General features: G+C 41.1%; 1 protein-coding gene across 8 annotated transcripts in view; it reads right to left on the bottom strand.

Annotated features, from left to right (window-relative positions):
- LOC140731053 (retinoic acid receptor RXR-alpha-A) overlaps positions 1 to 14,932 on the bottom strand; it is a 121,882-nt gene that overhangs the window by 14,222 nt on the left and 92,728 nt on the right. For all 8 annotated transcript variants that reach the window (XM_073052276.1, XM_073052269.1, XM_073052273.1 and 5 more), the window contains one exon: positions 1,149 to 1,318. In XM_073052276.1, coding sequence (XP_072908377.1) covers positions 1,149 to 1,318 — 170 coding nt within the window. The remainder of the gene's footprint in view (positions 1 to 1,148; positions 1,319 to 14,932) is intronic.

Here is a 14,932-nt window from a genome sequence, read left to right as displayed (position 1 = left end):
ACCGCTTCTCTTTCCACTGAAGCTACATGACCCACTGAGCATGTAACAGACATTTTCTGTTGTTATTTTCACCAATTGCTGACTTTTGAAATTCATTTATTTTCCAGGTGGCCCATTTGAATGGCAATTTAATAACCAACCTAGGCATTTGTTGTCACCATAATAAGTGCACCATGAAAGGCAATAAAAGATATACAGGGGGTAAGCATCGAAACTATTTATGGTTTTGAACACCTGGACTAAGTCACCTCTCAACTTTCTTGCTCACTATTGATGAAGGAACCATACTGCCAAATCTGTGTGCATTCAGGTTCCATAATTAGCAATGAACAGCAAGAAACCCATTTTAGCAATGCTGATAATGAATTTGCCCGTACACATGAAGAACAGCCCTGCTCTCCTTCAAACAATACATAGGATGTTTAACTTCCTCCTGAGAACACGGTTGGAGCTTTGGCTCAGTGCTTGATCTGGTACAATACAATGCCACATCAATGGCAGCACTGATGGAGTATTTGATGATGTGGTAAATGTGGTATAGAAACTGGAATTTATTGCAGGGATTTGCTACCATCCCACATCAGTGGTGAGGCACCAGATTTTGTTTTTGAGCACTGAAGTTTGCAGTGCAATGTAAACATAATTAATTGCCTTAGCGTGTAAAATGGGCACTGAAATTTAATGCCATAGTGTTTTACCCACTAGGGACAAGAACTTGAAGAGAAAAACAAACTGCTGGAAGAACTGAGCAGTCGAACAGCCTACATAGAGAAAAGGAACTGTTGATGTTTTGGATCAAGACCTCCTTCAGTTCCTCCAACAGTTAGTTTGTTACTCCAGATTGCAGTATCTGTGGTCTCTTGTGTCTCTAGCGATTAAAACTTATGCTGTATTGCTGTGACAGTGGAAATTATTTCCTTTAGATGCAGGCACTGGAATTCATTAGCATACCTCCACTGTAGTGGAAGTACTGTTGCTGCGTGTAGACCATCACGCAGCACATCCACGTCGCTAGTTCTGAAATGTATTAAATTCTCATTTGGTACTGGAATTTCTTTTTGCGGCTGTGCTTATAGGACCCAGGATTTATTGGAGTGCAGTGTGATGCAAGCACAATGATTTGTGTTGTGTGCAGTGTGTGTACTCACTGAGCTGCTGCCCATTCCGAGGCTGGAATCGATGTAAGTCTCAGTCTTGGGCTCTACAGCCAGCTCTGCCTCCACTATCTTCTCGACTGGCATGTCCTCGTTGGCACTGCTCGTTGATTCCACCTCATTCTCATTCCTGTCCTTACCCCGCTGTCTCTCCTCTTGTACAGCTGCAGGCAAGAAAGTGGATAACTGTTGAGGGTCCCAACTCAACATCACTCAACAGATCTCCTCTTGACTGTGAAAACAACTCACATGTAGTAATGACATTTCAGAAACCCACCCAAAGCCTCTTGTCCCATACCCCCAACCTGGTTCATTTCTTTCAAAGCAATTTTCCTTCCATTTTGTCCTATTCTTCCCTTTGCAGCAAGTGCCTTATGCTGAACTGTGGGTCCCATACTTGCCAGGCAGCCTTCAGTGAGCATATTCTACCTCACAGGCAAATCACCCAGCCTAAGTTTGCCCTCAAGCCAGGTCTTTTAGCAAGAGTTACTGAACAGCGATCAGTGTAAAGATCCCAGACTGCTTCTCACCTCGCTCACTCAGAGAAAGTTGCAACAAACAAACAAGGACTTGGGAAGAGATAAGAGTGACTGTCATTGATATCAAGACAGCATTTTTGTTATCAAGGCACCTTGGTAAAACAAAAACAAGTGAGTGTTGAATGGCAGTGTTCTAAAGGCCAACACAGACTCGAAAGGGAAAATAAGATAGATGGTCAAAGCTCAGGATATTTCCACGTGATTGAACAATTCTCAATTCCTTAAGACCATTAGACATAGGAGCAGAATTAGACCATTCATCCCATTGAGTCTGCTCCTCCATTCAATTGCGTCTGATTTATTTTCCCTCTCAACCCCATTCTTCTGCTTTCTCCCTGTAATCTTTGACACCCTTACTAACCAAGAAACTATAACCTCTTCTTTACGTATACCCATGGCCTCCATAGCTGTCTGTGGCAATGAATTCCATAGACTCACCATCCTCTGGCTAAAGAAATTTCTCTTCGTCTTTGTTCTAAAGGAACAGCCTTCTATGCTGAGGCTGTGCCCTCTAGTTCTAGACCCTTCTACAATTTGAAACATCCTCTTTTCATCCACGCTACCTTGGCCTTTTAATATTCAGTAGGTACAATGAGATCCACCCTCATTTTTCTAAACTCTAGAGTGAGTACAAGCTCAGAGGCATCAAACACTCCTTGTACATTTCATTTCCAGGATCATTCTCTTAAACTTCTTCTGGATCCCAATGCCAGTACAACCTTTCTTAGAGAAGGAGCCCAAGGCTGCTCACAGTACTCCAAATGTGGCCTGAGCATTCAATCACAATTCTCTGCAAATGAGGTGACTTGTAGCTGTATAAAGGAAGCTTGGGCAATGTTCAGGCATAGGTAAGACACATCTGTGACACGTTCCGCTGACCAATCACTGTCTCCCACACCAGAGAATCTAACCATCTACCCTAGCATTCAGAAGCATTACCGTAGCTAAATTCTGCACCATCCATATCCTGATGGTCACCGATGACTAGAAACTCAACTTCCCATGCCACATAAATATCATGGCTATACGAACAGGTGTGAGGTTAGGGGTTTGTGTGGTAAGTGGCTCACTCCATGGCATGCCAAGGCCTTTCCACCATCAATATCAAAAGGTATAAGTTAGGAATGTAATGGGACACTCTCTCCTTGCCTGAAATTGTGCAATGCCAACAACTCTCGAAGCCTGGCACCACCCAGAACTTAATCAGTACCCAACTTTCACTCTGAACTTCATGCCCTCCACCAACAGTGCACAGTGGTTTTCATGTGCACCAGTTGAGTAATAGCATCTCCCAAACCCCCAACCACTACTGCCAAGGAAAAACATACACCATTACCTACAAGTTCTATTCCAAGTCACGAGTCCTTCATCATCCCTGCACTCTTCATCCAACAGCACAGTGGGTTATACTTTCATTAGAAGGACTGCAGCCATTCAAGGTGGCAGTTCTCCACTACTGTCTCAAAGGGATTTAAGGATGGACAATATTTGTTGGTCTTGCTGGCAGAAGTCCCAGAACTCGAAAATGAAAATAATAAAAATTGTGGTGTTCCTCCCGCTACCAGATGAATTTGACCCTCATCTAACACTCAGACTGCACTGCAAAGAAGAATCTCTGCATTCTCTGTTGAAGGAAATTTAATGCACATTTCTGCAATGAACAGACACTCCAGTTAAACAATTCTGTTTTAAAAAGGAGTGGAAAAACACAGAACCCTGGAATCACATACTCAAAATTCAAAACCTGTAAAGAACATGGAGGATTCTTAAACTCGACACCAGCCTTTCTCAACCTTTTTGTTCTGGAGGAACTGTTAAAATAGTTTTCAGGTCTCAGGTAACCCCTGAGTAAAACTTATTTTATCTTCACCTAGTGTGATCAGTAAGTTGTAGATACAATAATCCAAAAATAATTGTCAATGTTCTTTTAAGTAGGGAATGAATTTTTAGCCAACCTCTCTTGAAAAAAAAGGGTAGCTAGCTTAGCTTACCCTTCTTGAAATTAATCTCTTTCTTTCCCTTTCATAAATTTTTAAAACTCATAAGGCAAACATAATACATTTCTGTTAAATAACTGGCTTAAGCCAAAATGAGATTTAATTTTTCTAAAGGCAGCTTCAGTAGATTTCATTTAAATAAAGTTTGTAAATTGATTTTAAATTAACGCTATTTACAACATGAATATTTATTGACGATGTTGGATAGTAAAGTTACGAAAAACCATAAGCCAAAGCAATTTGAATGAAAATATAGCTTGAGACACAACTTTATACAAGACTTTGAAAAACCATTTTCTTACTAAGTGTCATGATCAGGCTCAAATATAGGCCTAGCATGTGAAACCTATGCTTGGTTTTTGCTGCACAAATATTCAATTCTGGGTCAAACTTGAGATAAGCACACTTGGATTTCACCTTCAACTGATATAAGACTATCTCTATCCTTATTGTTGATGCTAGTCAAACAAGAAAAAGCTTGCTCACACATGTAAGAGGTTGAAAATTGCAGCAAAGTGATCATTGTTTTCCTATGAATGGCAGGATGCTCTTCTTTCACAGAAATCCAGAACTTGTCCAGGGGCAAGTCAGTAAATCTCATCTTGAGTGCATGATCAGACTGCACCTCACAAAGTTCTTCCTCTTCTCTCAAAGTTAAATTCTCAGGCTGAGCAAACGATTCAGAGAAAGGGTCTGTCACCCAGTCATACACTTGTGTTGAAAGGGAGGAAAAATACTGTTCAATTTTGTTCTACAGTTCTTCCAGGTGGTTTTCAATAAGCCTCCAGACTTTCTGATCCTTCCTCACTCTTACACCAAAGCAGCAGTGGAACTATTTCAAGGTTTCCTTTTGCAGCACGATTTTCCAAAGGTTCAATTTCCTATTTAAATTCAAGAATTTTGTCACTTGAGTCAAACCATTTTCTCCAGGGCCTTGCAGAGGTGTGTTCAACTGGATCATATGATGAAAAATGTCTGCTAAATAAGCTAGTTACTGCAACCATTCTTCATCTTCAAAACATTCAGCAAAATCTGGCCTACTATTTTCTTCAAAGTACTCCTGCAAGTCACCTTTCAGCTCAAACACCCTATTGAGAATTCTTCCTCTGCTAAGCCAATGAATTTCTGTCTGTAGCAGGAGCAACAGACAGTGTGCTATGTGTCCAGGTTTTCAGTCTTTTTTTAAAACATTCTCGACTGAATTGGTGGTCTTTGTTTAGTAAAGTTGACCATTTTTGAGGCATCATCCAGAACTTTTTAAAATTTCATCTCCAAGAGTTTTTGACATCAGTACCACTCTGTGAAGAAAAGCAGTGTGTTGTGATGACGTCAGGATTTTCTTTTTTTTTTAACAAGAGAAATGAAACCTCTCATGGAGCCAACCATTGATGGGGCACCATCAGTGCAGATGCCAATTCAGCTCCTCCAAGACACACCTTTCATGTCCAGAAATGAAGACAAAACATTAAATTTGCCCTTTGTTTGTTTCGGGCAGCTGTTTTCAACAGTAAAAGTTTTCTGGAATTTTACCATCATTTACAAATCTTACAAATGCTACAACATGACATTTATTGGTGAAATCTAATGACCCATCAACCTGGATAGAGAAGCTGTTGTTTTTCAGTTTATCACACAAAACTTCTTCAGCATCATGTGATGACATTAATACATCGACTTATTGTACTGTTTGAGACTGACCACCTTCTCACCCAAACATAATCCATGTAAGAGCCCATTCTCAAGCTACTATATGCGGACAACTGTGCTCTTCTCACACACACAGAGGACGCACTACAGGCTGCAGTCACCCAGTTCACCAAGGCTGCAAGGGCTTTTGGGTTAACAGTCAGTCTGAAGAAAACAATGATCCTCCGTCAGAAGCCACCTCGTGGTGTTAACAACCCACCTAGGATCACCACTGATGACCACCATCTCAGCACAGTTGAGCAGTTCACCTACTGTGGGCAGCATCATCTCCAGTGAGGCTACTGTAGTAAGGGACATTGACAATCGACTCGCCAGAGCTAGCAGTGCTTTCGGGCGCCTCCAGAAATGTGTATGGAAGAATAACCAACTGCGTCTGCCCACAAAAATCTAGGTGTACAGGGCTGCCGTAATCACAACACTGCTATACGGCTCCAAAGCCTGGATCTTGTACTGCAAGCAAATCTGGTTGCTCCAACGATTTAACAGCACTGTCTCCGCTCCATCATGGGTATCAGCCAGCAGGATCATGTCTCCAACAACCAGATCCTGGAGAAGGCTCAACTTCCAAGCATTGAAACCACTCTGTTGCTCAGTCTGCTCCGCTGGTCAGGCCATAGGTCTTGCATGGACAACGCCGGGTTACCAGAAGCACTACTCTACGCAGAACTCTCTCAGAACAAGAGGTACAAAGACCAACTTAAGCAGTAGCTCAGTCAGGCAAGTATCAAGGTGAACAAGTGACAGCAGCTGGCTTGTGACAGAGAACACTGATCCACATCACAGCCAAGAATTTTGAGGAATCCAGAAGAGCGACTGCTGAAGAGAAGAGGAGATGCATGGAGGCTCCTACGACCCAAGCGCCCACATCCCAGCTCTTCCCGTGTCCTTACCGCTCCAGAATCTGCAGATCCAGAATTGGCCTCTACAGTCAGCGATTATCATACTTCGCTCCTGAGGACCCTTCTTCCTCCCTGATCTTCGCAAGCGAACAACCAGCCATCATCATCAAGTACAAAACCTTTTCAACATCTCGTAGTGCATCTTGTCCTAGCATTTTACCCACTATAATTTTACATGCTGGCATTATTAGGTTCCCACTGACTGTATGACATTTTCTATTCTGGGTAATAAGTTCTGCTACTAAATAACTCGCTTCCTGTACTTTTTACAGACTGTGATTTTATTAACAAAAGCTTTATGCTGTTTGTTTTGAGATTCCAGTAGCCATTTAAAATAATCAGCACATTTATGTATAATAGTGGTTGCCAGCCAGTCAATCGCGATCGACTGGCCGATCTTTGAGACTTTCCCAGTTGATCCCGAAAAAAATGAAAATTAAATACACAAATACATTATGTCTGATAAACCTTCTGATGCAAATATGTAGTAACTTCTACTTTCAAAAAGGACCACTCAACAACTTCATGCCCAAAAGAAACAACTTTAAAAGAAACGATATTCACATACAGAGGTTTTCACTAACGCGCACCGGGCAGAAAAGACCGGAAGGAAAACACCGCAACTCTGGAAACGACCTCTCTTTACAAACAGCTTTACCATAATCCTAACTGGTATTAACTTATCTTTATAATGCTCACATTACAGCACTTCTCCCCCTTTAAATTCCAACATTCCCCAAATGTAAAGAAATGGGAAACAAAAACAGTGGTGTCATTAGCTTGTGTACCCCTGAAACTTATACTAGTGTCTCAGTAACAGTTTACCAATACCAGGAAAGTTGAGGAGCTGAAATCGGGGTTGAAGGCTCAGAGGACGTGGATCGACAAGTGCTAAAAGGACTTGCCACTCTGTGAATATTTTTCACGACAGTTCAATGAATCCCTGGATGTAATGCAAACAGCTCAGTTTGTTGTATTTGTCAGAATGGCTTTCCAGGATTTTACAACAAAGGAGGACTTCCTCACTCTTTTGCACTTAAAGGAGAGAACGAGAAGTGAGGATATTTACAATGAGTTTTTTAAAAATGTCCGTGAAAATGACATCCCCATTCATAAATTGGTGGCAATTACTATTGATGGGGCCCCAGCAATGCCCGGTGTGCGCATTGGTTTTATAGCACTGTGCCATAATGACCTGATTTTCCCAACTTCCTGGATTATCACTCTGTGATTCATCAGCAGGCCTTGGCTGGGAAGGTCGTGGACTTTTCTCATGTAATGACACTGGTGGTCAAACTGATAAACTTGATTCGAGCAAAAGCGCTTCAGCACCACTTATTCAAGGCACTATTGAATGAGCTCGAAGATGCTATGGCCTGTTTGATAAGCTAGTTACAGTGTTTTCTTGGTTGAACTCATTTGAAAGTTTGACAAAAGCATTTTATGTAATTAAAATACAATTAGCCCAAATAAAAGGCCTCAAGTTGGAAGTACAATCTGAGCTGTTTTTTTTCTCTAAACGATTTAGTAGGTCCATCTTGCCTTTCACTAAGGCTGAGCTAGGGGGAACTTGGGCTTAAAAAGGTTGGTGATCACTAACATATAATATGGCTGTGATTCGTAGTTCAGTGTTTTTTTCTATTTTGCTGGAACCATTGCTACATTAGTAAGTTGTTTGCCACAGACTGGGCACAATGGAACAGGACAACTCGGATCACCAGTCCATGTAAAACCCATTGATAAGTAGCTTTCATCAGAAAGACAGGCTTTTTTGTGTCTTTTGCTGCACTAGTGCAGCGAAATGACTCAGAAGATTGTAATTCAAAAGTTGTCACACTGGACCGTCAGACACGTCTGAAAAACAAAGGAATCAACATTGAATGCTCGGAAAATGCACTTCACACTCCTCATCAGCCTACTGGCCTCCATTCCATGCAATACAGCGCTCACCATCAGCCTACCATCCTCCCCTCCATACAATACAGCACTCACCAATTATCAGCCTACTGTACTCCTCTCTAAGCAATACAGCACTCTCCAATTATCAACAGCCTCCACTATCTCCCATCAAAAACTGAGAATGGACTCAACCAAATAAACACAGCCTTATTGCGCATTGCCATAGTGGGCCAAGAGACTAATAAGATTGCTTACGGGGCTGCTCAGTCACTGCCCACCACTGCGAGCACTAGCATCACGCATCGCACAAAGTTTAAAAAACAATGTTTTTTTAAAATCACGATCTCTCGCAGAACTGTAAGCAACCTTTCACGGAACCCCAGTTGAGAAACTCTGCCCTAGACGAGACTAGATACAGAAGTAAAAATGCTTCGTTAAACCCTCATACTTCTGGTGAAGCCTCCACTTAAGTATTATACGAATTATCCACAATTTGTGAAGGATATCAAGGCTTAGGAAACAGCACAGGACGTTTGCTACAACAAAACCAGGGATCAGGGATTTCAAATATCTGCACAAACTGGAGACGTCAGAGCTGCTTTCCTTGCAGTGGGAAAGTTTATGGAGAAATTTAACATGGTGGTCTAAGTGACCACAGTTTAAAAACAGTAAACAAGTTACTGCTGCCACTGGCAAGAGCAACAGCAGCCAAAGGGCAAAAAAAAATTGTCAGGATTGATAAAAGGGGAGATGAAGAGTTGTTTTTAGAGCATCTGGAATGCATTAGTCAAAAAGACAGTGAAAGCAGATTCAGAGGCAATTTTCAAAATGGAATTGGAAAAAGTACTTCTAAAGAAAGATGCAAATGGGTAGAGCAGAAGAGCAGAGAAGTGGCACTAATCACCCTTTCACGATCTGGTGTAGCAGATCACGTGGACTCTTTCTGTGCAAAAAGATCCAAAAGCAGAATCAAAGGGGAAGTCTGGAAATTTATGCAAAGCAGACAGATTCCAAACACAAATTCCAAGTAGATTTATAAGCAGCAGTTGAGTGATATAAAGGTTGCACTGGTAGGATCCCATATCTTTTCAGTGTGCAAGGACCAAAACATCAGAGCAAGGGTCACATTTAATCACAACGTGATATTCAGATTACCTCAGAGATGACTATTTATCACTGAGGTCCCAAACTACCTCGGCTCCTTTTTATCCCAGACTGCGTAGATAATATGCCAAGCATGAAAATGAGCACAAATACCCAATTCATTGGCAAAACACCACTGAGAACAAATGCCAAGGCTTTATCCTCAATCTTATATAGTTTTCTATCTGTAACTACCAATACATCCCAATGTTACTTTGTACCAGATTCACATCCACCATTACAATTCTTCACTGTTATACACGATGAGGTCATACCAGAAATCTGCCTGAACTTTATAGGGTCAGCCTTGTACACACCAATAATGAAAAACTGCCAGCCCTTTCCTTAATGTTGTCTATAGATTTGTGCGAAAAGCAATAAAAAGCATTGATTGGAATAACACTGGCTCAAATCCACTTCTTGCTGAACAATTGTTAACACGCATTTAGTGAAGCTCCAGGTAGAAGGCGAAAACTGTGAAACTGCAATATGATCCAAGAAGAATTTGCTCATCTTTAAAAAGGGCAGTGAAGGAGAGATTAAGGGAGTAAAGTTCAGAACCTGGAACCTAGGCAGCTGATGGCACTAATAGTAGAGCAACAAATGCCAGGTTCAGGCAAGAGTCCAGAAATAAAGAATGCAGAACCCTCAGAGTATTGCAGAGGGGTCAAGATTACTACGGAAAAGGAAGAGATGAAGGCTCGTATCATTTGAATACAGGATGAAAATGTTAAAATTAAAATGAAAATTCCAAAGAAGGAACTGAATATGTATTTGAAAAGAAGATATTTGTAGGGAAAAGAGCAAGGAATCAGTTTTAATTGGATAGACCTTACTGAAGGTCAATGCAGGAATAATGGGGTGAATGGCATTCACCTGTGGTTTAAGATTCAATGTATTCAGGACAGCGCACTCCGGTTTCCCAGGCTGACTGCATTAAACTTCACTTAGAATGACTCTACAGTATTTGGTAAAGGATGTACAGAGCCCAAGGGGAATTCAACATAGATTTGAAATGTTAAAAGTGGCGTGAAAGACAATAGGCATGCACCAAAAAATTTTTTAGCACAGGTGGGGCAATAGGAAGTTCCTTCAGGGTTTTAACGAGGAAGTACTCAAGTTCCCCTGTATAAATTGATCTCTGGCTATAAATAATATGAAGCTAAATAGGGATGTCCAAACCTATCCACAATAATTTAGCCACACCCATCATCCTGATCTAATCTATCACTCTCCATCAGTCTCCAGTATCCCCTGGCAATTTGATGATCACTCACTTCGTTATCAGCCTTCACAGAGTGGAGCTGCTTTGACTGCATTCTCTCAAAAGGGAGCAGCCAAAATGACAAGGTTACTCCAAATAATGATCTTTAGCATATTTTAAGTTAGAATTTCAGATATTTATAGCAAAAAAAATCCCAAGACATTTCAAAGGGAGATTACCAGACAAAATTTCTCACCAAACCGTAAAAAGATTTGAGGTATGTAGATAACTAAAAGTTTCAAAGGTGAGTTCTAGCATGGCCTTGAGAAGGAACACAATGAAGGAATTTTAATTTTGCTTCTGGACATCCGAAGGCCACTGTTCCCTCTAAGTTTCTCGCATGCACAGCGTGCAGCAACTGAAATGCTCCCACACATATAGCCTTTGTTGTTGCGTAGCTGGAATTTTCTTTTACATAATGTTAATATAATTTTGAAATTATGCAAATGTAACATTGAATGTAATCTTAACATAATTGTGAAATACCATTATTAATTATGAGTCAATACATTCTGCCATTATTGCTTTAGTGAAGAAGTTTTGATCAAGTATTGCAAAGAAAAAATTAATGAATTGAACAATCCAATCAGCAACTACTGCTTTAAGATTTTAACCAATCCACAATACCTGGTAGCATTAACTATCCTTAATGACTTTTTAGAAGATCTGGCATCTCTTTGTAAATCCCTGCAGAAAAGCTGTTTAATTACAATTGAAGCAATGCAGTATGCAAAAGCAAAAAATAGAAAATTGTGGTCACAGTATCTTGGCAGTACCATTTATTGGAATGACGAAGTGAAAGATCTGCTTGCATCTCTAAGTTGTGACATCAATATTGTGTCTATTATTTGAGTCATTTAACGTGTGTGTAATCATTTGGATATTAGATTTCCTGAGAAGGAGTTAAGAGAATGGCAAGCTTTTGATCCTTTTGCTGCTGAAAACACAGTCAATTCTGAATTTGGTAAAGGAGAATGGTTTACAACTGACAAAAAAAATTTCATCTACTATCACAGACTTTGACAAAAGCATTGCCTCAAAAATATCACAGCAATGCTGTGATTTCAAATTTGTCGTTTCTGAGAAAGTCAAGGCCAGTTCAATTAAGATGTTTACTGATATGTTGAATGTCATGCTTAGAAACGAAGAATTTGAAAAACTGTCAATTCTTATTGACATCATTGTAACATTTCAAGTTTCTAGCGCTGACTGCAAACACGGATTCGGTCTTATGAATTCAATCAAATCTAAATTCAGAAACAGACTAGAGTGGAACACTTGATGATCCAATGAGTAAGATGTATCTTACATTAGATGCGAAATAAATCTGAACGTGATTATAGACAATGGATTTGTAATAAAGACAGACAAAAAAAAGTTTACAAAACTTGAAAGATTTTCTTTGTTTTTCTGTATTTCATTATACCCCTCAAGTAATAAATAAATTCATGTACAGTACTGTGCAACAGTATTAGGCACATATAAATAGCTAGGTTGGGTAGTGGGGCGAAGAAACATCTCTACCAAAGGAGGTGTAAGGCACCCCTTCCCTCCACTAGCCTGCAGGTCACCCTTGGGCAAGGTGTAGCACCTGCTTGCACCCACCCCCCCCCCCCCCCGATCAGGGTCACATGAAGCCATGGGAGCAGGTGGTGGATGGTAATCTGTGCAACTGGTGCATATCACAAGTCCTGGTTATGCGACCACTGATGGCAGACAGACAATCTTGGAAGATTATTGATGAAGGCTGGATTCACCCATCTTGTAAAGACACTGCCCAGAAGGCAGCAATGGCAAACTACTTCTGTAGAAAAATTTGCCAACAACTATCACGGTCAAGACCATGATCACTCTCGTCACGTGAAATGGCACATAATGAATGAATACAGCCAGGGTGCCCAAGACTTTTGCACAGTACTGTATTTGTCAACGTGGAGCAGAGAGCGAGTCTGTAAATCATGGGAGCAAAGGATTCTAGGAATGGAGAGGGCGGAAGGCCACAGGAGGGATATGGTACAGATGGTAGAGAAGGAGTGCCAGAGGCAGGTGTAGCACGAGTACAGACATACCCAGCCCTGAGACACCAGGCAAGGCCATTTGATTGCAAACAATCTATTTACTGATCCTTATAGAAAGTCTCTCTGGTGCTTCCCGCTCCCACTCCTCCCCCTTCCTTTTTCCCTAATCATGATTCCCCCCTCCCTGCTCCCTTCCCACTCAGTCCACAGTAGAACCCCACATCAGAATCCAGTTTATCATCGCTTACATGTCGTGATTTCTTTTTGTGGCAGCAGTACAGTGCGATACACAACATTACTACAGTACTGTGCAAAAGTCTTCAGCACCCTTGCTATATATATTTGCCTAAGACTTTTGCATAGTATTATGTGTGATTTTTCAACTTTCATTCTAAATATTCACAATACGTATACTAGGGAAAAAAATTTAAAGTGTTGTGTAGTTTTCAGGCCTTGCTCAGAATAATGTTTGGTCTGCACACCTGTAAAAAAAATTAGAACGCTGCTGAAGGCACAGCCATCATTAAGGAAGCAATTAAGACTGGGTTATGGCAAGGTCCCACAATTAAAGGAGTGCAAAGTTCATTGAGGATTATTTGGGCTGGAGGAGATTACGTAAGAGACAAGGTCAAATATGGATTTGGAAACAAGAACGATAAATTAAAATTCCAATGGGGCAGAACAAAGAAAATTTGCAGGCAACAGGCCTGTGCTTTATTCTATGGGATGGTATGATAAGTGAATGGAATCCTGCATAAATTAGGAGAAGTGCTTTGAAAGAGCTGAAGAGAACCTTGAAATAATTGAATTTAACAAATATGCAAAACTTTAGCAAATAAAAATAATCACTTTTGCTAGCTCATGAGTAACACCCATCTCCTATCGTCAGCATTCTCTCCACCCATCAGAATGACCTTATCACTGTCAACATTTCCCCATCCATTTTTACCAATATCTCTTCATCACTGCTATCTTTTTCCTTCTCCACTGATATCATCCGACAAATGTCAGCTTTCTCCCTCTCCACTAGTATCCAGTTCCTATAACACTCCCAAAACATCAACAAACTGCCCAGTATTCTCCTTCCCATCCACACCACTATTCCCCGTTAGTATACTTCTCTCCTCCTCGCTTTCCTCATCCTTTTCACAAACAGTGCTGAGATGCCAGAGGTCAAAGTCATAACCCTGAGACTCTCCTCTCTGTTCCTGTAACTAAGAGCAATGTCATGCTGTTGGGGCAGCCAGTGTGTGTTCTAACCAATACATCACCCAAAAAGAACAACACAGAAACTGATTCAGTTATCTGTACTTAAAATAGCTGGATTTCCTCTCCTCACTATTGCTGCATTAATTAATTCTGCATGAACCATTTTGAAACAGCATGAGGCAAGATATATTTGCAAACACTGCCTGTCAGATGTTCAGCAGTGACATCTCTGGCACTACATACAAAGCACTGCCATGTTACAGGCCACTTGCTATCCCTGTTTCTATCTTATGGAGTTCTGCCAAAGCCTCCCTCTGCAGCAGCATTTCTGGACCCTCTATCGGGAATTCCTCGATGGCTCCCACTGTTGCCCTGTGCTGGCTGCCTTCTAGTTTCCTGTGTTGATTGCTGTTACGTGCTGGTTGGCACAAGGCAGTCTGATTCAGGAAGTTGCTTCTGGCTCAGGCGTCAGCCGACTGCTCTTTCTCACCAGCCTGTCAGCAACTGGCAGGAACAAACATCTTCACTGCAGCTTGCTACTCCTTCATCGATATCTGACAATACCGTTCCCCCAAACTAGCTGCAGCCCTCTAATAAGGCGACCCATTCTCCATTCCAGCCACACTGCCCCACATGCACTTCCACACTGTTGGCCAGCCTCGCATTCCTGGCCCACGCTGTAGTTTCACTGTCTGGTCCTCGATTTGGCCCCCAGTCGAACCCTCATCAAATGTGTAACTTGCTTCAGATTGTAGATCCTTGGCGCTGAGCCAGCAAGTACTGACTTTCATTAAATAACATATACAAATTGTTCTAATGAAACTCTGACCAACTTCCTGAGGCATGTCACAATTTGATTAGGAATGGCTGTTTTTCCTCTGTTTGGTTCCTTAATTAATCCATTCTGTCAATTAATCTCAATTATAAAATTTGAAATATTTTCATCAGTTACATGAAACCTTAACGTCAGTCTGTCCAAGTCTCATTCTTTCCCCCATTTTTTCTCTCTGCACTATTCAATGTGTATCTTTTAATCTCAATCTGAAACTATCTGATGGAAAATTTATGCAATTCTCCCCATCATCACACCACTTTCAGCACAA

This window comes from Hemitrygon akajei, chromosome 7, assembly GCF_048418815.1.
Source record: "Hemitrygon akajei chromosome 7, sHemAka1.3, whole genome shotgun sequence".
Lineage (NCBI taxonomy): Eukaryota > Metazoa > Chordata > Chondrichthyes > Myliobatiformes > Dasyatidae > Hemitrygon > Hemitrygon akajei.
This window is presented reverse-complemented; position numbering and strand designations above follow the sequence as displayed.